Source organism: Tachyglossus aculeatus, chromosome 1 (assembly GCF_015852505.1).
Source record: "Tachyglossus aculeatus isolate mTacAcu1 chromosome 1, mTacAcu1.pri, whole genome shotgun sequence".
Taxonomy (NCBI): Eukaryota; Metazoa; Chordata; class Mammalia; order Monotremata; family Tachyglossidae; genus Tachyglossus; species Tachyglossus aculeatus.
In genome coordinates, this window is record NC_052066.1 from 142336265 (window position 1) to 142359984 (window position 23720).

At 46.0% G+C, this 23720-nt stretch overlaps 1 protein-coding gene across 1 annotated transcript in view; it reads left to right on the top strand.

The window, feature by feature from the left end:
* Positions 1-23720, top strand: part of MRPS5 (mitochondrial ribosomal protein S5) — a 119356-nt gene that overhangs the window by 50833 nt on the left and 44803 nt on the right. The window contains exons 4-5 of the mRNA XM_038751824.1: positions 8249-8374; positions 10008-10241. Coding sequence (XP_038607752.1) covers positions 8249-8374; positions 10008-10241 — 360 coding nt within the window. The remainder of the gene's footprint in view (positions 1-8248; positions 8375-10007; positions 10242-23720) is intronic.

Genomic DNA, 23720 nt, shown 5'->3' on the forward strand with positions numbered 1-23720 from the left:
TTTACTAAGTGCTTACTATGTGCAAAGCACTGTTCTAAGCGCTGGGGAGGTTACAAGGTGATCAGGTTATCCCACGGGGGGCTCACAGTCTTAACCCCTATTTTACAGATGAAGGAACTGAGGCACAGAGAAGTTAAGTGACTTGCCCAAGGTCACACAGCAGGCAATTGGCGGAGGCAGGATTTGAACCCGTGACCTCTGACTCCAAAGCCCGGGCTCTTTCCACTGAGCCACGCTGCTTAGCCCAGTGATCTGCACACAGTAAGCGCTCAATAAGTACGATTGAATGAGATGAATAATTAAGGGAACACTGAACACGGTCATTTTGGCCACCCTGCTTTGACCTGTGAGTACAGTGTATTTTCTTGCAAACGAACATCAGTGGCCAACTTGTAAAGTTGCCCCCTTTCTCTGCAGTCCAAAAATAATCAAGGGATTGTGGCATTTTTTTAATGGTATTTGTTAAGTGTTTACTGTGTGCCGGTCACTCTACGAATTTCCGGGGTAGATACAAGGTAATTAACGAGTCAGTAGTGGTACTTATCTGCTGTGAATTCGCAAGGAATATGTCTTTTGTATTGTATCTTCCCAAGTGCTTAGTACAGTGCTTTGCACGCAGTAAGTGCTCAATAAATATAATAATAATAATAATAATGGCATTTATTAAGCGCTTACTATGTGCAAAGCACTGTTCTAAGCGCTGGGGAGGTTACAAGGGGATCAGGTTGTCCCACGGGGGGCCCACAGTCTTAATCCCCATTTTACAGATGAGATAACTGAGGCACAGAGAAGTTAAGTGACTTGCCTAAAGTCACACAGCTGACAATTGGTGGAGCCAGGATTTGAACCCATGACCTCTGACCCCAAAGCCCGTGCTCTTTCCACTGAGCCACGCTGCTTCAAATATGATTAAACGAATGAATGCAGAGCACTGTAATAAGCGCTTGGGAGGATACAATACAGCAGAGTTGGCATTCATTCAACCGTATTTCTTGAGCGCTTACCAATCAGTCAATCGTATTTATTGAGCGCTTACTGTGTGCAGAGCACTGTACTAAGCGCTTGGGAAGTACAAGTTGGCAACACATAGAGACAGTCCCTACCCAACAGTGGGCTCATGTGCAGAGCATTCCCTGCCCACGGGGAGCTTATCATCTAATCAGGTTGGACACAGTCCTTGTCCCACAGGGGGCTCACAGTCTTCATCCCCATTTTCCAGATGAGGGACCTGAGGCCCAGAGAAGTGAAGCGACTTGCCCAAGGTCACACAGCAGAGAAGTGGCAGAACTGGGATTAGAACCTAGGTCCTTCCAACTCCCAGGCCTGTGCGCTTTCCACCGGCCATGCCGCTGGAAGTAAAAGCTTTTGGCATACAGCATGAATAGGCTGTTAAATTCTGGAGTTGTAATAATAATAATAACAGTGGCATTTATTAAGCGCTTACTATGTGCAAAGCACTGTACTAAGCGATGGTAATGTTCATAAAACTCTACAACTCGAGAGATTATTCAGTCATACGCTGCCACCCTGTTGCTACAACTGTGCCTGTGCTCTGTAATCTCATTGAGTCTCTACTCTGGCCATTATGAAGCAAGTCTTTTTTGTGGTGTTCACTTTGGTATTTAAAGATGAGGAAACTGAGGCCCAGGGAAATTAAGAAAATTGCCCAAGTGCCTGGACTTCAGCTTATAATAACGATCCCTCATGCTCTAAGACGAAGAGAAGAAATGATATATTTATCGGGTGAACGGAAATAACTAAAAGGGAACCAGTAAGGGCAGTCGAAGACATTTTTTTCCCCCCTTAGAATCTGTAAGTAGTGTAGGAATATTTTAAGCTTTTATGAGATTAGCCATCTTTCGTATACTTTAATGGTTTCATTATACTTTCTTTCTCTGCTTGTGGTTAGGTGTTAAAGTAGGCTTGTTATTGCAGCCAATTTCTCGACTGGAGAAACTTGGATCTGCTTAACAATATTAGACATTTTTCACAGATCGTTTGCTTTACTTCCATATAATTTGGACCTGCTCTCGGAAAAAGAGCACATTGACGTTGTAGTGAAGCGTTGAAGTCTCCTTTTAAGTGCAAATACTGCGGAAAGGCTATTGCAGCGGATTTTTCTAACCACGATCTCTGAAATGGAAATGAATATAAGCATCCGTCGACAAGCATTTTACTACAGAATTGGTATAGGATATCAAAAGGCGTTGCTTCTCAGAATCAGATGCTAAGGGTTTTCTGATCCTGGGAGAATTAGAACAAAATCATAGTATTGCAGAAGAGGAGCAAGCCATTCAAATTTTAATAAGCGTTGTCACAGGTTGTCATTCATTCGGTTGCATTTATTGACCTCTTACTGTGTGCAAAGCACTGTACTAAGCGTTTGGGAGAGTACAACATAGCAGCAAATGGACACATTCCTGCCCACAGTGACCTCCCAGTCTAGTGGGGGAGACATATATTAATATAAATAAATAAATTACAGAGCTACACATATATGCTGTGGGGCTGGGAGGGAGGATGAATGAAGGAGCAAGTAAGAGCGGCGCAGAAGGGAGTGGGAGAAGAGGAGAGGAGGGCTTAATCAGGGAAGGCTGCTTGGAGGAGATGTGCCTCACCATTCCTCATTCTACTCGTCATCATCATCATCATCAATCGTATTTATTGAGCGCTTACTATGTGCAGAGCACTGTACTAAGCGCTTGGGAAATACAAATTGGCAACATATAGAGACAGTCCCTACCCAACATTGGGCTCACAGTCTACTCAAGGTATACCCTCCTTTCATCAAATGGAGAAGCAGCGTGGCTTAGTGGAAAGAGCACGGACTTCGGAGCCAGAGGTCGTGGGATCTAATCCCAGCTCCGCCACTCGTCAGCTGGGTGACTTTAGGCAAGTCACTTGACTTCTCTGTGCCTCAGTTCCGTCATCTGTAAAATGGGGATTAAGAGTGTGAGCCCCACGTGGGACAACCTGATGACCTCGTAACTACCCCAGTGCTTAGAACAGTGCTTGGCACATAGTAAGCGCTCAACAAATACCAACGTTATTGTTATAAAGTGCAGTGAAAGGTGTCCAGAGTTTGTGGGGAATGTGAACGGTCACTTCAGATATGTGGTGCAGAGCAGCTGCGGCTTTGTTAGTGGGGAGAAGGACGGGTTAAAACTAGCCCATCCATCACTTTGTCCGCAGATTGGCATTATCATCATCATCATCAGAGCACTGTACTCTGAGTACAGAGTACAGTGCTGTGCACATAGTAAGCGCTCAATAAATACGATTGATGATGTACTAAGCGCTTGGGAAGTACAAATTGACAACATATAGAGACAGTCCCTACCCAACAGTGGGCTCACAGTCTAAAAAGGGGGCTCACAGTCTAAAAAGGGCATTAGCCCAGTTTAATTCAGGTTGCCACCCTGGATCTTGGGCAGGACTCCAGGTCTCACTGGGCCGAGCCTGGCTGTCTTTCAGGCCCGTTAGTCCAGTGCCGATGTGTTTTAACGTGGTGAAGCTTTGGTTTTCAGAATCCGGAAAACGTAGCACCTCAGGAAAGGGTCTCGGATTCCTGTCGTGTCTTCTCCACAAAGCACCAATGCAGTGTGGAGCATTATGGAAGGGTCTTCTAGAATCCCCCCTTTACCCGGACCTCTTCTGCTCAGAGAAGTTGGGAGTCACAAATTTAAGCCCTCCCGTCAACAGCAAAGAAAGTTCACTCTAAACCCCAGAGAGGTCAGAATGAGAAAGCAGCGTGTCCTGGTGGATAGAGCGCAAGCCTAGGTGTCAGAAGGACCTGGGTTCTAATCCCGGCTCCGCTACTTTTCTGCTCTGTGACCTCTCCATGCCTCAGTTACTTCACCTGCAGCGTGGCTCAGTGGAAAGAGCCCGGGCTTTGGAGTCAGAGGTCATTCGTTCAAATCCCGGCTCCGCCAATTGTCAGCTGGGTGACTTTGGGCAAGTCACTTCTCTTTTAGACTGTGAGCCCACTGTTGGTAGGGACTGTCTCTATATGTTGCCAATTTGTACTTCCCAAGCGCTTAGTACAGTTCTCTGCACATAGTAAGCGCTCAATAAATACGATTGATGAGGATGATGATGTGCCTCAGTTACCTCATCTGGAAAATGGGGATTAAGACTGTGGGACAACGTGATCACCTTGTAACCCCCCCAGCGCTTAGAACAGTGTTTTGCACATAGTAAGCGCTTAATAAATGCCGTCACTATTATTATTATTATTCACCTATAAAATGGAGATTAAGACTGTGAGCCCCATGCGGGAGAGGGACCGTGCATCTTACTCCAAGCTTAGTGCAGTATCTGACCCATACTGAGCACGTAACAAATACCATTAAAAAAAAAAAAATCCAGGACCATTCATTTTGGTTCCGTCCCTGAAAAGGCTGAAGGAATAGCTTAAGAATCACTCTTCCCCAATTTATCCCATTGTGATTTTAGTATCTCCATAAAAAATAGTCATTTTATCCCTAGGCAAGTTCATAACCTACCAACCGGCCTTCTGGACATTAGCATGACCCAGGGGAAAGAGCCCAGTACCGGGTGTCAGGAGATCCTCCGCCTAGTCTGAGTTCTGCCACTGGCCAGCTGTGTGACCTTGGCCAAGTCACTTACCTGCTCTTGGGCCGCAGTTTCCTTACCTGTAAAATGGGGATGGACTGTCTGCTCAGTAAGACAGTCACTGTGTCTAAACTGATTGATTTAGACCTACCCCAGCGCATAGCACAGCACAGGCACTTAATCAGTACTCAAACTATGTAATATTTTTTAGCCCAAGTCAGGTCAGAAGGGCTGGATGTGTGTCCTGGAGGGTGCACAAATTTTCTAGGTAGCTTGTTTGGAGTATTGGCACACTTTGTGGTAGAACAGTGCTTCTCCCATAGTAAGCCCTTAGCAAATACTATTATTATTATCATTATTTGCTCTTCTAATGCCAGTCTGCTCACTGTACCTTCATTTTGTCGAACACACCTACAACCCCAGTGCTCTGCACACAGTAAGCGCTCAATAAATACGATTGAATGAAAGAATGAACCCCATGCCCATGTCCTCCCTCTGACTTGGAACTCCGTCCCCGGCCAATCAATCGTATTTATTGAGCGCTTACTGTGTGCAGAGCACTGTACTAAGCGCTTGGGAAGTACAGGTTGGCAACATATAGAGACGGTCCCTACCCAACAGAGGGATAGAGTAGACCACCACTCCCGCCACCTTCAAGGCCTTATTAAAGTCACATCTCCTCCAAGCGGCCTTCTGTACTTATCCATTATTTATTCTGAGTGTCTGTCTCCCCGTCTAGAATGTACTCTCCTTGTGGGCAGAAAACACATCGAGAAGCAGCGTGGCTCAGTGGAAAGAGCACAGGCTTTGGAGTCAGAAGTCATGGGTTCTAATCCCGGCTCCGCCACGTCTGCTGTGTGACCTTGGGCAAGTCACTTCTCTTATCTGAGCCTCAGTTTCCTCATCTGCAAAAGGGGGATTAAGACCGTGAGCCCCACGTGGGACAGCCTGATCACCTTGTATCCCCCCCAGTGCTTAGAACAGTGTTTTGCACGTAGTAAGCGCTTAATAAATGCCATCATTATTATCCACCAACTCTATTCTGTTTTACTCTCCCAAGGTCTTAATACAGTGCTCTGCCCACAGTAACCGCTCAATAAAGCAGCGTGACCTAGAGGATAGATCATGCGCCGGGGAGACAGACGGACCTGGATTCTCAACCCGGCTCCGCCAGTTGTCTGCTGTGAGATCTTGGGCAAGTCACTTCACTTCTGGGCCTCATTTCCCTCATCTGCAAAATGGGAGTTAAAACAGCCCCATATGGTACAGGGACTGTGTCCAACCCAATTTGCTTGTATCCACCCCAGTGCCTACTAGACTATCTGACTGTAGACTATCTAGGCACTTAGTACAGTGCTCTGCACACAGTAAGCGCTCAATAAATATGATTGATTGATCTGGCACACGGTAAGTGCCCAGTAAATACCTTTGAATGATAGAATGCAGTGAGTTGCCTCCGATTTTGCCAGGCTGACCTTCCATTTTTATTCTGGAAAGTGGTGATGGTGATGACACCTTTGAGAACCTGTAGCATCTCCTCAGTCTTCCATAGGTTGGGGAAATCTTCACATATGTGTCAAAAACAGGGTTTTCACTCCGTGGCATGGCATTGTGTCCCAGTGCTGTGCCATTCCTTTATCGAACCATGGTATTTATTGAGCACTTTCTATGTGCAGAGCATGGTACCGAGTGCTTGGGAACGTACTGTACCAAGAGATTTGGTAGACATGTTCCCTGCCCACAATGAGCTTACGGTCTAAAGACCTGAATGGACTTTATGACTCTTGACGCCGGCAATGAACTCTTCAATGACGGATGCCTGATTGTTGGTTTTTATGGTATTTGTTAAGTCCTTACTGTGTGTCAAGTACCGTTCTAAGCACTGGTCTAGGTACAAGTGAATTAGATTGGACACAGTCCCTGTCCCGCCTGGGGCTCACAGTCTAAGGAGGGAGAACAGGTACTTGCAATCCCCATTATAGTTAAGGAAACTGAGGCACAGAGAAGTGAAGTGATTTGCCCAAGGTCACACAGCAAGCAATTGGCAGAGCCAGGATTAGAACCAAGGTCCTCTGATTCCAGGGCCTGGGCTCTGTATTTTGTTTTGTTAGTTTGTTTGGTTTTGTTCTCTGTCTCCCCCTTTTAGACTGTGAGCCCACTGTTGGGTAGGGACTGTCTCTATATGTTGCCGACTTGTACTTCCCAAGCGCTTAGTACAGTGCTCTGCACACAGTAAGCGCTCAATAAATACGATTGATGATGATGATGTACACTAGGCCTCGCTGCTTCTCCATTGATGATATGGAGTGTTTTCCAGGTTCAACAGGGTTTCATCTTTGGTAACAGAGGGTAGGTTGAGGATAACATTGAAGGGGTTTTTGTTTTGTTTTATTTGTAGTATTAAGCATTTACTATGTCCCAGGCACTGTACTAAGTGCTGGGGTAGACACAAGTTAATGCAGTTGGACCCCGTCCAAGTCCCACTTGTGGCTCACAGTCTTAATCCCCGTTTTAGAGACGAGGGGACCGAGGCACAGAGAATTGAAGCGACTTACCCAAGGACATCCAGCAAGCAAGCGGCAAAGCTGGCATTAGAACCCAGATCCTGTCCATCCACTAGCCCAGGGTTTGTTCTTCTCATCAGGCTTTATTACCACCACTTCGGGATTCCCTCGTTGTCTGAAATGAAGCTGGAGCCATCTTCACGCCTCAGAGTGGTGGCGGGGATATCGGCTGGACCATATTGCCTCTTTGGCTGTGGCTCTTGGCTGCTTTGGCATCCTACCATTTGTTGCGCAGATCCCTTAATGTGATTTGCATCCCGCACCGTAGGTTTCCGTCAGCTCGTTTCTGTCTGAGTTATGAGGAACTGCAAGGTACTGTTGATTCAGGACTTGTTTTGTGGCACCAGAGAATTGAAAGGGTAATGTTAGTTCTCAGAAATGCCTCTTATTCCATAACGGCAATTTATCTGAATTGAGGCCCTAAATGTTCTTTTAAAATCTCTTTGCAATAAACTACCATAATCTCCTTTTAACAGAGCCTCTTATTTCACCAGCATGATTACAACTAGAAGTTGCCCTATGGTGCATAAACAGCCAGCTATACCACTCCACATATGTATTTTTTAAACTACCTATAGCTTTGTGATGTACAAGACTGAGCACAATAATTTCACGTCATTTAAGCTAAAATTGTCACCTAAATATCATGTTCTCTTCTCGGTTACCTCCTTTCCCCCACACCCAAATGATTCATAAGTCCATTACTGTTGAAATCCTGAATATGATTCCGAGTTAAAAGAGCACCCTGGGGTTGATTTCCATTTTATTATTTTCTTTTAAATTGCGTGTGCTGAGCTCACTTGACTTTTTAGGTCTCAGAGAGAAAAACAAAACGTCAGTCAAAATTCAACAAACTATTACTTAGTTGATTTTATTTTAACCAGTGCAGCTCCATAAATGAAATCATCTCTGCCATAATATATAATCCGCATAGTGACGGGGTAGTGTGTACCATCGCTCTAAGAGAGCTACATTAGGAACCATCTGGATCATTAGGGATTCGTAAAAAACATACCGATCCAGGAAGTGTTGTGAACGTGTCAGTTTGAATTGCTCTTGTTTTGTTTTCATCTGAAAAACCCTTATTTGTGAAACCTTTCTCATTACAGTGACAGCAGAAGAGCTATGGAAGGGTGTTTTGGCAGAGACCGGGGTTGGAGCCAGGAAGGGGAGAGGCAAGAGAACGAAGAAAAGGAGGAAAAAGGACCTCAACAGAGGCCAGCTTGTCGGTGAAGGTAAGCTCGTTACCAATCACCAGTTATTTAGCCATCTGTAAATGTGATCAGGCTTGCGAAATGGGAGCAGTAAACCGAATGGTTTCATAACACTCATCATCCCATGAAAAATCTGGGGTGGATGTAAGTGGGTTCAGCCACGTGACTGATATCAACATGCTGCTCGAGCTGTAGAGCAAGCGCTTAGCACATTGCTCTGCACACAGTAAGCGCTCAATAAATACGATTGAATGAATGAATGAATAGCCGCAAAAGACTCCAGTCTCATTTGTGCTCTTGGGATGAGGGAGTCAGTCAGTCAATCATATTTATTGAGCGCTTAATGTTTGCGGAGTACTGGGGAGAATACAATGCAACAGTAAACAAACACATTCCCTGCCCACAGCAAGCTGACAGTCTAGAGGGGAAGACAGACCTTAATATAAAAAAAAACACAGATGGAGTTCAGTTCAGTTCTGTTCCATTCAGTCGTATCTATTGAACGCTTACTGTGTGCAAAGCACTGCCCTAAGCACTTAGAGGAGTACAGTACAACAACAAACTGACGCATTCCCTATCTGCAATGAGCTCACAGTCTAGAGGGGGAGACAGATATTAATATAAATAAAAAACCAATCAATCAATCATGCTATGTGCTGTGAGTGGTCCGTGCCTCTCCAAACTGCCCTCGATTTACATTCGTCAAGGTTGGAAGTGATTTGGATGAACAAGTCTATGCCGCTTGTTGGCTGCCCGCCCTGGCGTCCTGCACTTCGTTATGTCAGCTCGTTACACCCTGGGTGTTTTGCGTATATTGGCACCTCCTCTTTGCCATGCTTTCACTCACCCACCCCGCCACCCTCACGCCAAGCTGGGAGCCACCTTAGTGGCTCTAAACTGTGAGCTTGTTGTGGGTGGGAATGTTTGTTGTTATCGTGTACTCTCCCAAGCGCTCAGTACAGTGCTTCGCGTGCACGACGAAGCTTGAATGGTCGTCGGTGCCTCAGTAGCTGCTGAGGGTCCCCTCCTTCTAGGAGGCAAAGAATTGAACCTTGGCTGCTCTCCCTAGGCTTCCTTTCCGGCTTTCTCCAGCACTAGGGCAACTTGCATTCATTACTTGTCAGTTTTCTGGATTGATGGTGGCTTCAGAAAAAATGAGGGCTACTTGGTAAGCACTTACTGTGTGCCAAGCACTGTTCTAAACCCTGGAGTTCATCAGGATGGACATATAGTCCCTGTCCCACTTGGGGCTCACAGACAGAGTAGGAGGGAGTAGGCTTTAATCCCCATTTTACAGATGAGGGAACTGGGGCACAGAGAAGGAAAGTGACTTGCCCGGGGTCACACAGTAGCATCGTGGCAGAGCTGGGATTAGAATCCAGAGCCCGTGCTGTTTCCGCTAGGCCCCGCTGCTTCTCGGAACTTCCCCTTCCCCATCTTAACCTCAGTGATTATGATAGTGGCGAGCCATTTCATGAAATGCTAACGTCTCATGTCGCATTAAAAGGCATTTTTAAAAGGCCGGCTGGATTCGGGGGTATAAAGATACAGCACTCGGATGTTCATCATAGTGCTGTACCCAGCACGTTTGGGTTATTCGTGTTGATGTTACTTAGAGGTGAAAGTTTTTTCTTTCTCTACTTTAAATCTCAAGGGCGCTCCGGTTTCCTCTGGCCGGGTCTGAATGTGCCCATCCTTAAAAATGGAGTGGTGCAGGGAGTTGCCCAAAGAGGAAAAGAAGAACAAGAGAAGGTCCAGGCGGAGATGTTCCAGCAAAGGGAAGAATGGGAAAGAAAGAAAAGAATGAAGGTTAAAAGAGAGCGGGGCTGGACTGGAAACTCTTGGGGAGGCGTCAGTCTCGGGCCCCCGGATCCTGGGCCCAGAGGAGGTAAGGACGTTTTCCTTTTCCCTCTTGAGAGCCTATTGGGCCAGTTTTCCAAGAAGGAGCATACGGAGCTCTGGAATGGATTGGTCCTAACCTGATCACCTGTCACAGCGTCGCGTGGGGATGGGTTTGAGGATCGGTATGGCGAGTGAGAGACAGGAGTCAGGCGAAGCCATGCCAGATGTATTCCATGTGGCGAATTGGACTTCCCTTCTGGGAGGAATATACTTATTTAGTTACTCAAACAAGGCAAAGCACCTACCTTCCTCTCCACGAACGCTTCTCACCCGGGAGGAATACACTTTATGCGGCCTGCACGTTCCCCAGCTTCTCCCAGCTGGCGGGGCCGGGAAGGAGACACCAGCTATTTCCAGCGACTGTCTTTCAAACCACCCAGGGAGGAGCTACCTTTCAAATCACCTGGCCCTCAAGTCTCCGGGGCTACCTTTCCAAACCACCTCATACGGGCTATCTTTCAAATCCCCCGGCAGTTGAACTCCCTCCCCGAGGAGATGCCCACTCCTCCTTGCTCCAGCGAGGCGGTCCGATGGGTCGCTCGGCACCCCGCGGGGTCCGACAGTGTGGGCGTCCCCAATTCTGGGAAGAGGCGACTCGCCATGTCGGTTTGACAGAGATAGACTCAGATAGACTCTGCTACTTCTCGATTTGTGGATGTGTTGGGAGAGGAGGGCTCGTGTGACGACCTTAAGGAAGCCCACGGCTCCTTATCACCCATTACACAGTCCCCGGGGGCAGTGACCTTGTGGGCTTTCAAAATGAAGGGACTCACCCCTTCCAGGTGGGCGCCGGAAAATAGGCCGTGTGTTTGTTCAGAGCTAACAACCTGTCACGAAGATTGAGACGGTACAACCCACACCACCAAAGTGCGAGAATTCTTTCAAGAAACCACTGTTGCATTAGTAGAATGATACCGAAGAAACAGCAAATTGTAAGTGTTCACGTTCATCATACAGTTAATGATAGCTGTAGTGCTTATTATGTGCCCAGCAGTGTGCTAAACACTGGGGCAGAGACGAGATCATCAGGCCCCACCTGGGGCTCATAGGCTAAGTAGGAGGGAAAATGGGGATTGAATCCCCATTTTGCAGACGAGGGAACTGAGGCCCAGAGAAGTGATGTGCCTTGCCCATGGTCACACAGCAGGGAAGTGGTAGAGCCGGGTTTAGAACTCAGGTCCTCTGACTCTCAGGCCCGGGGTCTTTCCACTAGGCCAAACGGCATCTCGTTTATAATAATAATGATGACATTTGTTAAGCGTTAACTATGTGCGAAGCACTGTTCTAAGCGCTGGGAGGGATACAGGGTGATCAGGTTGTCCCACGGGGGGCTCACAGTCTTAATCCCCATTTTACAGATGAAGTAACTGAGGCTCAGAGAAGTTAACTGACTTGCCCAGAGTCACACAGCTGACAAGTGGCAGAGCCAGGATTAGATCCCATGACCTGGCTCCCAAGCCCGGGCTCTTTCCACTGAGCCACGCTGCTTCTTTGCCCACCTGGAAGATGTCTTCCGTGAATAACTTCTTTTCTCTTGGCTCTTGGAAAATAAAAATTTCCCTAGAGGATTACCCGTTATTGGGAGCCCCAACTGAAGATCAAGCAGATCTATTTGGCGCTTCCTGTTAGCATCCCCGACTCTTCCCAGGAATGTTGTTGAGGTTTCTAGAACAAGACCGGCCCTCTTCAGTAAAAGAAATAATATTTCAAAGGAGCACTGGAGGGTTGTGAAATCATCCACTGCCTGTTTGAGGCGGGCATGCTTGGACACCCTGTGCCAGGAGGAGCTCTAGTTTGGCTAAGACAGGCCTCTCCGGCTCCACCGACTTGTTCCCGTGAGTTGGTTATGCTCTTTTTCGTTCTCTGCAAGTAGGTAGCCACCAGATCAGCCCAGCGTGGCTCAGTGGCAAGAGCCCGGGCTTTGGAGTCGGAGGTCATGGGTTCAAATCCTGGCTCTTCCAATTGTCAGTTGTGTGACTTTGGGCAAGTCACTTCACTTCTCTGGGCCTCAGTGACCTCAACTGTCAAATGGGGACTAAAACTGTGAGCCCACCATGGGACACCCTGATCACCTTCTAACCTCCCCAGCACTTAGAACAGTGCTTTGCACATAGTAAGCGCTTAATAAATGCTGTTATTATTATTATTATTATCATTATTATTAGTTGAGCTCTGATACAGCCCACATCCCTGAATCCTTCCCAGCATCTATCCTAGCTTGGAACAAAGCAAACTGGGTCAGGTGTCCTCTTCCTCTTACTGCTGGCACATCACTTTCTTCTGCTACAAGAGAGGGGTCTCCAACATTCTCTCGAATCAAAGTAGGGGTCTCATCCTCTCTTTTTTTCCCTGTTTCTCTTTTTTTCAATGGTGTTTATTAAAGCACTTTCTGTACACCGAGCACTATACTTAGCACTGGGCTAGATGCACGCTAGTCAGGTTTGGCACATTCCCTGTCCCATATGGGGCTCATGATCGTCATCCCCATTTTACAGTTGAGGTGACTGAGGCACAGAGAAGTGGAGTGACTTGCCCATGGTCACTCAGTAGAGAAGTGACGGAGCCGGGACTAGAACCCAGCTCCTTTTGACTGTCAGGCCCATGCTCGATCCATTAGGCCATGGTGTTTCTTCCTCTCCTTCTCTCCCGCTCGTTTGGGGGTCTCTCCCTCCCTTCTCTATACTCTCTCCTCTCCTTCTCGCTCCCCTTTTAATGATTATAGAAAGAGCTGTAGCCACCATCAACATTGATTGATTGATTGGTGTCAATCAATTGATCGATCATTGATTGATTGATTGGACAGGGTCTCTTTCTAGACCTCCAGGAGGGGTGTGGCGTGTTTCGTGGGGAGGTCCAGACTAAAGACGTTGAGTCCACAGTAGGATCGAACCATCTACGTGACTCTGATGCCTGGATTCTCCTTAGATGCGCCTCTTTATTTCTAGTACAGTCCAACAACGGTAGGGAAGCTCGCTGTGGGCAGGGAATGTGTCTCTACCCACTCTGTTATATCCTACTCACCCAGGCTTTTTAGCGCCGTGCTCTGCACATAATAAGCACTCGATAAATACGGTTGATTGATGGATTGATTGAGAGCTTCCTTTGTGCAAAGCGTTGCCCGATACAGTTGATAGTCACGCTCCCTGCCCTCAAGAAGCTCACAGTCTAGTCCCTCAACCCAACCAAACGACCGTACTAAACACCCAAGTGGCAAACAGGATCACCGGCGCCAAAGCATTCATTCAGTCGTATTTATCGAGCGCTCACTGTATGCAGAGCGCTGTCGTAAGCGCTTGGGAGAGTGCAATACAACAGTAAACGGACCCATTCCCTGCCAACAACAAGCTTACAGTCTAGAGGATAACAGTGTGCATCACATCCTGCCTTCCCTGAGAGAATTGATTGGCTGTAGAATAACCGGTCATCTACCAAGCTGAGCTGGGGTCATTGATCTTCTGGAGGACAGAGCATAACCCCCGGGTAGTTTGGCATAGTGGTGATCATCATGGGCATTTACTGATTGCCGCTGTGCAGAGCACTTGTACTGGGAACCTTGGGAACGTTCAGCAGTTGTGAAAGACTTTTCATTCATTCATTCAGTGGTATTTATTGAGCGCTTAATAAATACGAATGAATGAATGAAAAGTCTTTCACAAAAAGACTTGTTTGCTGCCCTCAGAAAACTACAATAAAACGGGGAAGACGGCAGCAGAAACCCAACTACCTTGATGCCCAGCAAATAGAAGCGGGGTGGCTCCCTTTGAACATTGAAGATTTTTAGGAACCTAGAATTAGCTGAGCTACCTTAGAATCCAGACAATTCATTCAATCACATTTATTGAGCGCTTAATGTGTGTGCAAAGCACTGTATTATGCACCTGAAGAGAGTACAGTATAACAATAAAAACATTCCCTGCCCACAACAAGCCTTATGTATTATTTATTTCTGTGTGTGTCTTTTCATCACACTTCTGAAAATGATTTTAGGCATGGGTGGGATTTAAGGGTGCACTTGATGAATATATGCTTTTTTTAATGGCATTTGATAAGCGCTTACTGTGTGCCGGGTACTGTACTAAGTGCTTGGGTAACTACAAGCTAATCAGGTTGGATTCCAATCCATGTCCCACATGGGGTTTACAGTCTTAATCCCCATTTTGCAGACGAGGTAACTGAGGCAGTAAGAAGAGAAGTGAGAAGCAGCGTGGATCAGTGGAATGAGCCCGGGCTTTGGAGTCAGAGGTCATGGGTTCAAATTCTGGCTCTGCCACTTGTCAGCTGTGTGACTTTGGGCAAGTCACTTAACTTCTCTGTGCCTCAGTTACCTCATCTGTAAAATGAGGATGAAGACTGTGAGCCCCCCCATGGGGCAACCTGATCATCTTGTAACCTCCCCAGCACTTAGAACAGTGCTTTGCATATAGTAAGCACTTAATAAATGCCATTATTATTATTATTATTATTATTATTATTATTATTATTATTATTATTATTATTATTATTATGTGCCAGAACTGGGATTGCAAACCAGGTCCTTCTGACTCCCAAACCATGTGCTGTATCCACTAGGTCACTCTGCTTTCATTCAACATCTGTTTATAGAATTTTAACTTTATATAGGGAGCTTTTATAAGGTTTCATGAATTGCCTTGTTATCAGTCTAGTCTTATAGAAGCTGTCTTGATCCAGATTCAGTGACTGCGTCTTTATAATATATTCGGAGCATATTTAAAGGCTTTGGCCTTATTCTCAACTCATCTCTCTCATTCAACCCACATGCTCAGTCTGTCCCCAAATCCTGTCTTTTTTACCTTCGCATTCATTCATTCAGTCGTATTTATTGAGCGCTTACTGTGTGCAGAGCACTGTACTAAGCGCTTGGGAAGTACAAATTGGCAACATATAGAGACGGTCCTTACCCAACAGCGGGCTCACAGTCTAGAAGGGGGATACAGACAACAAAACAAAGCATAACAAAATAAAATAAATAGAATAAATATGTACAAATAAAATAAATAGAGTAATAAATACGTACAAACATATATACATATATACAGGTGCTGTGGGGAGGGGAAGGAGGTAAGGCGGGGGGATTGGGAGGGGGAAGGGGGGAGAGGAAGGATCATTAAAATTGCATCATTAAAATCAGCCCTTTCCTCTCCATTCAAACTCTACTAGGCTGATCCAAGACCTTATAATAATAATTTTGGTATTTGTTAAGTGTTTACTATGTGCCATGCATTGTACTAAGTGCTGGGGTGGGTACAAGCAGATTGGATTGGACTCGGTCCCCATCCCTTATGGGGCTCTCAATCCTAATCCCCACTTTACAGATGAGGCACAGAGAAGTAAAGTGACTTGCCCAGGGTCACACCATAGACAAGTGGTGGAGGTGGGATTAGAACCCAGGTCCTTCTAACTCCTTTATCGTATTCCACTTTGACTGCTGCATCAGCCTTCTCATTCATTCAATCGTTTTATTGAGCGCTTACTGTGTGCAGAGCACTGTACTAAGCGCTTGCCCTCTCTGTCTCCTGTCTCTCCCCAGTCCAGTCCATATTTAATTATTCTAAAAAAAATTCAGTCCGTCTCCCCACTCCTCAAGAACCTTCAGTGGTTGCCCATCCACCCCCCACAAGAAACAAAATCCTCACTATCAGCTTTAAATCACTCAATCTGGTCACTCCTCTTGCCACACTGATTTTTCTACTACAACCCAACCCACACACTCCACTCCTTCAAAACATCTCATTTCATTCATTCAGTCAATCGTATTCATTGAGCGCTTACTGTGTGCAGAGCACTGGACTAAGCGCTTGGAAAGCACAAGTTGGCAACATATAGAGACGGTCCCTACCCAATAATGGGCTCACAGTCTAGAAACGGGCTCATGGCTAACCTCTTGCGCACATTCATGCATTCAATCATTTATTGAGCGCTTACTGTGTGCAGAGCACTGTACTAAGCGCTTGGAAAGTACGGCGACAGAAACAATCCCTACTCAACAATGGGCATCCTTCCTCCAGCCTGGAATCTTCCTCTTTTTTCATATCTGATAGACCACCCCTCTCCACACCTTTATAGGTTTATTAAAATCACCGCCCTTCCCCGACTAAGCTTTCGTATCCTCTACTCTCCCTGTTTTCTGCATCACCTGTATTTGGATCCGCGCCCTCTTAGTACTTTTTTTTTTGAATAGCATTTATTAAGTGCTTACTATGTGCAAAGCACTGTTCTAAGCGCTGGAGAGCTTACAAGGTGATCAGGTTGTCCCGCGTGGGTCTCACAGTCTTAATCCCCGTTTTACAGATGAGGTAACTGAGGCACAGAGAAGTGAAGTGACTTGTCCAAAGTCACACAGCTGACAATTGGCGGAGCTGGGATTTGAACCCATGACCTCTGACTCCAAAGCCCGGGCTCTTTCCACTGAGCCACGCTGCTTCTCGTTGAGCCACGCTGCTTCTCGTGGCTTTGATATTGATATCAAAGTACTTGATATTCATCCATCCCCAGTCCGGTATATCCATATTTAAGGTCTGCCTTCCCCTCTGTAAACTTCTGGTGGGCAGAGAATGTGTCTACCAACTCTGTTGTATTTTACTCTTCCAAGTGCTCAGTGCAGTGCTCTTTACACAATAGGTGTTCAATATTTATTTTATTTTGTTAATCTGTTTTATTTTGTTGCCTGTCTGTCTCCCCCTTCTAGACTGTGAGCCCGCTGTTGGGTAGGGACCGTCTCTATCTGTTGCCAACATGTACTTCCCGAGCACTTAGTACAGTGCTCTGCACGCAGTAAGCGCTCAATAAATACGATTGAATGAATGAATGAATGAATAAATATGATTGATTACTGATACATACCAGTGATTGGTTGGAAAAAAATTTTTTTTTTAGTCTTGCAACGGGTTCTTCCGGGTTTTAGTCATAGCTAAAAATCTCTCAAATGCTTCTTTATTTCGAAGACTCTCCAATATGAAATCAGTGAGCGTTACCAGTCTCAGTTCTCATGCCATTTGAAATGAACAGCTGTCTGCTGGGTTCACCTTGACACCCATCAGATATAAATTGGGCTAATTAGCTGTGGTAATTTTAGCTCCGAAAACCGGTGAAAGGCGAATAATGTGGTGCCTTCGGAACATGAGAGATGTTTGTCAGCTTGACTTTTATCTCAGTATTAGCGATGAGGAAAGCTTTAGCCACCCTCTGCGGTTACCCTTGATAAATATGGAAGAATCTCATGTAAATTTGTGCCTTCTATAGCTTGGAGTTCCTTGATTGTTTCCATTGAGGAAATTAGGAGCAATCCACACTATAATGCTGACTTCCTAGATTTATAAGGAAGAAAAGTTGTTGTTGTTGTTGTTGTTGTTGTTTTAATTTGATCAGGACTGTAAATCTGCTGTATTCTAAGACTTCATGTGAAATACCCGTCTTCAGCTAAGTGAGTTTGAGCAGGGATTCGTAGGTATTTCTTTTGGAGCAGACTGCTGTTTTAAGACGTTTCAGATTCATAACCATTCGTAAACATTCTTCAAATTCATTCTAATTCATGAATTTATAAGTTTAACAGGTGCTTCTCAGTAGCCACAGGGATGTCAGTAATATTTGCTGAATGCTTACTCTGTGTCAAACACCCTGTTAAGTACTGGGGTGGAAGCATTGTGGCCTAGTGGAAAGAGCACAGGCCTGGGAATCAGAGGACATGAGTTCTAATCCTGGCTCCACCATCTGATTGCTGTATGACCTTGGGTAAGTCACTTAACTTCTCTGTGCCTTAGTTACCACAGCTGCAAAATGGGGATTAAGACTGGATTCCCCATGTGGGACAGGGACTGCCAACCTGATTAACTTGTATCTACCCCAGCACTTAGAACAGTGCCTGGCTCACAGTAAGTGCTTAACAAATGCCACAATTATTATTATTATTATTATTCAAAAAACTTAGGTTGGATGCAGATAGGGTCAGTCTCATCTTACAAACACTTTTCTTTAAAGCTGTTTTTACTTATTTTATACTAGATGATATCCTGATACTGAAAGCAAATAACCATCCAGGTAAATCAATCAATCAATTGTATTTATTGAGCGCTGACTGTGTGCAGAGCACTGTATTAAGCGCTTGGGAAGTACAAGTTGGCAACATATAGAGACAGTCCCTACCCAACAGTGGGCTCACAGTCTAGAAACCGCAGCCCTTTGAAGATTTCTAGCAAGATCCTGAGTGCAGGGGGGGTTAAATTTCACCTCTAGAGTCATTTTGAGTTTTGTTTTGTTTGACTGAATCGTTTTCGTCCCAGATTTCATCAAGGTTATGAATTGATGTCTGGAATTTTACAAATTGTACAAATGATGAGTTGTCTTGGAGGTCTTGGGCGACGGTGGCCTTTGCCCCATTCCTTGTTGGCTGCTGTGCTGTCCGCCCACACTTATGAGAGAAAAACGCATCAGGATATATTATCTGATTGGCCAGAACAACCAACTTTGGCTGACTGGCCCCTTCAGCTCTGTTACGTAAATCTTACCCACTTAACATTTCGTCCCATGTTAATTGGAGTTTTAGGATCTGGGGCCCACTTAATGAGTAAGCAGATTCGCTGCTGAAACGGACATGCACTAAGATGATCGATGAACGGGAGCTGCAATTTGGGTCCGCTTATCTTCTCCGCAGGATTTAGGAACTCTTTGAGGTGGGGACCGGACCTTAAATGCTATTGGTCGTTCCTCCACAAATTGTCAGCCAAATAAATGATTAAAAGCATAAAGATTGTTTTAAATTAATAATAAGCAGATGTGCTCCGTGAATGCTATGGTAATGGGACGGTGTAACCCCGCCGGGAAGATGGGGGACCAGTCAGCGATTGACACTTGGGGGAGACTTTTTTAGACAAAATGTGAAACAGTGTTTGGCACATAGTAAGCGCTTAGTAAATACTGTCATTATTATTTAGTAAATGGTAAAGGCAGCAAGTCTTGAGCAGGGCATTGGATGCAACACAGTCAAGAGTGAGGTACAGTAAGAGGGTAGCTCAGATGGGGGAGAGGAGGAGAGAGTGGAAATTGAGAGGGCGAGCCATCTTTGGCAGCTTTGTTTTATGGGAGATCGATTCATTCACTCGTATTTATTGAGCGCTTCCCGTGTGCCGAGCACTGGACTAAGCACTTGGAAAGTATAATTCTTCAACAAATAGAGGCAGTCCTTACCCATCAACTGCTCACAGTCTAAAACCAGGGGGAGATAAAATGAGTTCACTGGAGCCTTTTGGAGGAAGGCAAAGATGTGTTCCGAACAGCATTTTCAAAAGATGCTCCATGCGGTTGAATTTAAGAAGGGAGAGATTTGCGGCAGGGTGAGGAATGAGAAGACTGTAAGAGTAGATAAAAGAGATGTCAAAGATGACATGCAAGAAAACTAATCATGGTGCGTTTTGTCATCAGTACATTACCTTCTTTAGGTCCCTGTGGCAGTAACGATAATAATAATACTGGTATATGTTAAGCGCTTACTATATACCGGGCACTGTTCTAAGCGCTGGGATAGCTACAAGGTTATCGGGTTGTCCCACATGGGGCTCACAGTCTTAATCCCCATTTTACAGATGAGGTACTGTTCGTTCATTGATATTCGTTGAGTGCCCACTGTCTTTATATGATATTGGTTATGTTTTTACTATGTTCCAGAAACTGTACTAAACACTAGAGTAAATACAGGCTAATCAGGTTGGACACAGTCCACTTCCCAAGTCTCACAAACCCGCAACCTTGGTGTCATCCTCGACTCTGCTCTCTCATTCACCCCTCACATCCAAGCCGTCACCAAAACCTGCCGGTCTCAGCTCCGCAACATTGCCAAGATCCGCCCTTTCCTCGCCATCCAAACCTCTACCCCGCTGGTTCAGTCTCTCATCCTATCCCGTCTGGATTACTGCATCAGCCTTCTCTCTGATCTCCCATCCTCCTGTCTCTCCCCACGTCAATCCGTACTTCACGCTGCTGCCCGGATCATCTTTGTGCAGAAACGCTCTGGGCATGTTACTCTCCTCCTCAAAAATCTCCAGTGGCTACCAGTCAGCGTACGCATCAGGCAAGAACTCCTCCCTCTCGGCTTCAGGGCTGTCCATCCCCTCGCCCCCTCCTACCTCACCTCTCTTCTCTCCTTCTCCAGCCCAGCCCGCACCCTCCGCTCCTCCGCCGCTAACCTCCTCACCGTACCTCGTTCTCGCCCGTCCCGCCTTTGACCCCCGGCCCACATCCTCCCCCGGGCCTGGAATGCCCTCTCTCCGCACATCTGCCAAGCTGGCTCTCTTCCTCCCTTCAAAGCACTACTGAGAGCTCACCTCCTCCAGGAGCCCTTCCCAGACTGAGCCCCCTTTTTCCTCTCCCCCTCTCCATCCCCCCTGCCTTACCTCCTTCCCCTTCCCACAGCACCTGTGTATATGTTTGTACAGATGTATTACTCTGTTTTACTTTGTTAATATATTTTGTTTTGTTGTCTGTCTCCCCCTTCTAGACTGTGAGCCCGTTGTTGGGTAGGGACCGTCTCCATATGTTGCCAACTTGTACTTCCCAAGCACTTAGTACAGTCCTGTGCACACAGTAAGCGCTCAATAAATACGATTGAATGAATGAATGAATGAAAAGTGGAGTCAGAGTCATAATCCCCATTTTCCAGATGATGAAACTGAGGCACAACAAAGCCAAGTGACTTGCCCAAGGACACAAAGCGGATAAGTGGCAGGGCTGGGATTAGAACCCAGGTCCTCTGACTCCCAGGCTTGTTCTTTCTCCACTAGGCCACGCTGCTTTATTGTGTGCCGAGCACCGTACTGTGTGTTTGGGAGAGCAAAATAAACAAAAGAGGCAATCTCCGCCATTGTCGCAATTTAATAAAGCCATAATCAGTCTAATGACAGACTCCAATAAATTGTATGGGCGTCATAGGGCTCTCATTTGACTTCCCCAGTGAGGTTGTTGACCCAAACGGATTGTCAAGTGTAAACAAGGATGCTTTATTCAGTCGCTGACCGCTTCACCCAGCTTGCCAAATGAGGTGCCGTTGTCCAAATTCCCGATCGACGATTACTTACGGCTTTGTGCTTTCTTTTCATTCTGCTTTTGAGCTGCTGGGACGAACTTGAGCCCTGCAGAGTTTCAGCAGATGAGGGGAATCAGGGAAGGTTAGGGCTAGAAAAAGTCAGGCAGGTACGCCGAGTTGCCGGTTTCCTGCGGTGAACTCTGAGGCAAGATTGGTAGTTGTGGCTCTTGACATCCTTTGTTCGTGTTCCCACGTAGGTTAGCAGTGAATGCAGGTGGGGGCCAAAAATGAGGATTTTTTCCCTAGAAAATTATCTTCCCTCAATTTTCCTGGTCTTGCCTTATGGGCAGGGAATGTTTCCATCAACTGAATTGTATCGTACTCTCCCAACAGCTTAATTCAGTGATCTGCATATAGTAAATCAGTCAGTGAGTGAATCAGTCGTGTTTTTTGAGCACGCAGTGTGCGCAGAGCATTAAACTAAGTGCTTGGGAGAGTACAACCCAACAATATAGCAGGCACATTCCCTGCCCACAGTGAACTTACAGTCTAGACGGGGAGACCGACGTTAATATAAATAAATAAGTGCTGTTGGGCTGCGGGGTGGGTAGTGAATAAAGGGAGTGAGTCAGGGTGATGCAGAAGGGAGTGGGAAAAGAAGAATGGAGGGCTTAGTCAGGGAAGGCCCTTGGAAGGAGATGTGCCTTCAATCAATCAATCAATCATATTTATTGAGCGCTTACTGTGTACAGAGCACTGGACTAAGCGCTTGGGAAGTACAAGTTGGCAACATATAGAGATAGTCCCTACCCAACAGTGGGCTTACAGTCTAAAAGCCTTCAGTAAGCCTTCGAAAGTGGGATGAAAGTGGGATGAACTGTCGGATATGCCTCGTTCTTGCCTGTCCCGCCGTCAACCCCCAGCCCACGTCCTCCCCCTGGCCTGGAATGCCCTTCCTCCGCACATCCGCCAAGCTAGCTCTCTTCCTCCAGTCAAAGCCCTACTGAGAGCTCACCTCCTCCAGGAGGCCTTCCCACACTGAGCCCCCTTTTTCCTCTCCCCCTCCCCATCCTCCCCACCCTACCTCCTTCCCCTCCCCACAGCACCTGTATATATGTTTGTACAGATGTATTACTCTATTTTACTCGTACAGATTTACATATTCTGTTTATTTCATTAATTTGTTTTGTCGTCTGTCTCCCCCTTCTAGACTGTGAGCCCGCTGTTGGGTAGGGACCGTCTCTATATGTTGCCAACTTGTACTTCCCAAGCGCTTAGTACAGTGCTGTGCATACAGTAAGCGCTCAATAAATACGATTGAATGAATACGAGAAGGGAGGGCATTCCAGGCCAGAGGCAGGATATGGGCAAGAGGTAGGTGGCGAGACAGTGCTCTGTACACAGTAAGCGCTCAGTTAATATGACAGACTGAATGAATGAAAGAATAGGCGAGGTCGAAGTACAGTGAGTGGGTTGGCATTAGAGGAATAAAGTGTGCGTTCTGGGTTGTAGCAGAAGAGTAGTGAAGTGAGGTAGGAGGGGGCAAGGTGATTTAGTTCTTTAAAGCCAGTGGTGAGGAGTTTCTGTCTGTGCTGGGTAGGGATCGTCTCTGTATGTTGCCGATTTGTACTTCCCAAGCGCTTAGTACAGTGCTCTGCACACAGTAAGCGCTCAATAATAATAATATCATCATCAGTCGTATTTATTGAGCGCTTACTATGTGCAGAGCACTGTACTAAGCGCTTGGGAAGTACAAATTGGCAACATATAGAGACAGTCCCTACCCAACAGTGGGCTCACAGTCTAAAAGACTGTGACTGTAAAAGACCATTAATAATAATAATAGTGGTATTTGTTAAGCACTTACTATGTGCCAAGCACTGTTTTAAGCACTGGGGGGATACAAGGTGATCAGGTTGTCCCACGTGGGGCTCACAGTCTTAATCCCCATTTTACAAATGAGGTAACTGAGGCCCAGTGAAGTGACTTGCCCAAAGTCACACAGGTGACAATTGGCGGAGCCAGGATTTGAACCCATGACCTCTGACTCCAAAGCCCGGGCTGTTTCCACGGAGCCACGCTGCTTCGCCAATAAATACAATTGAATGAATGAATGTGAAGGTGCGCTTCTTATAGATCTAAACTGGGTATAATGAATATACCCCATAGAAGTATTGTGAGGTTGTGTTTCGTCTTATGCTGCCGAGTCATCTCCAGCTTATTCGGGTGCACATGAATAATAGTAATAATTATGGTATTTGTTAAGCATTTACTATGCACTAAGCACCATTCTAAGCATTGATAAGGGTGGTTAGCATTTAGAGATTCTGCTGTTTACTTAATGGCTGAACTATCAGTGAAGAGACATAAAACAGCGAGTAGTATCTGTCCATTACCTTTTCTTTTAAGTTGGGAAAAAGTCAAGCCTGCAGT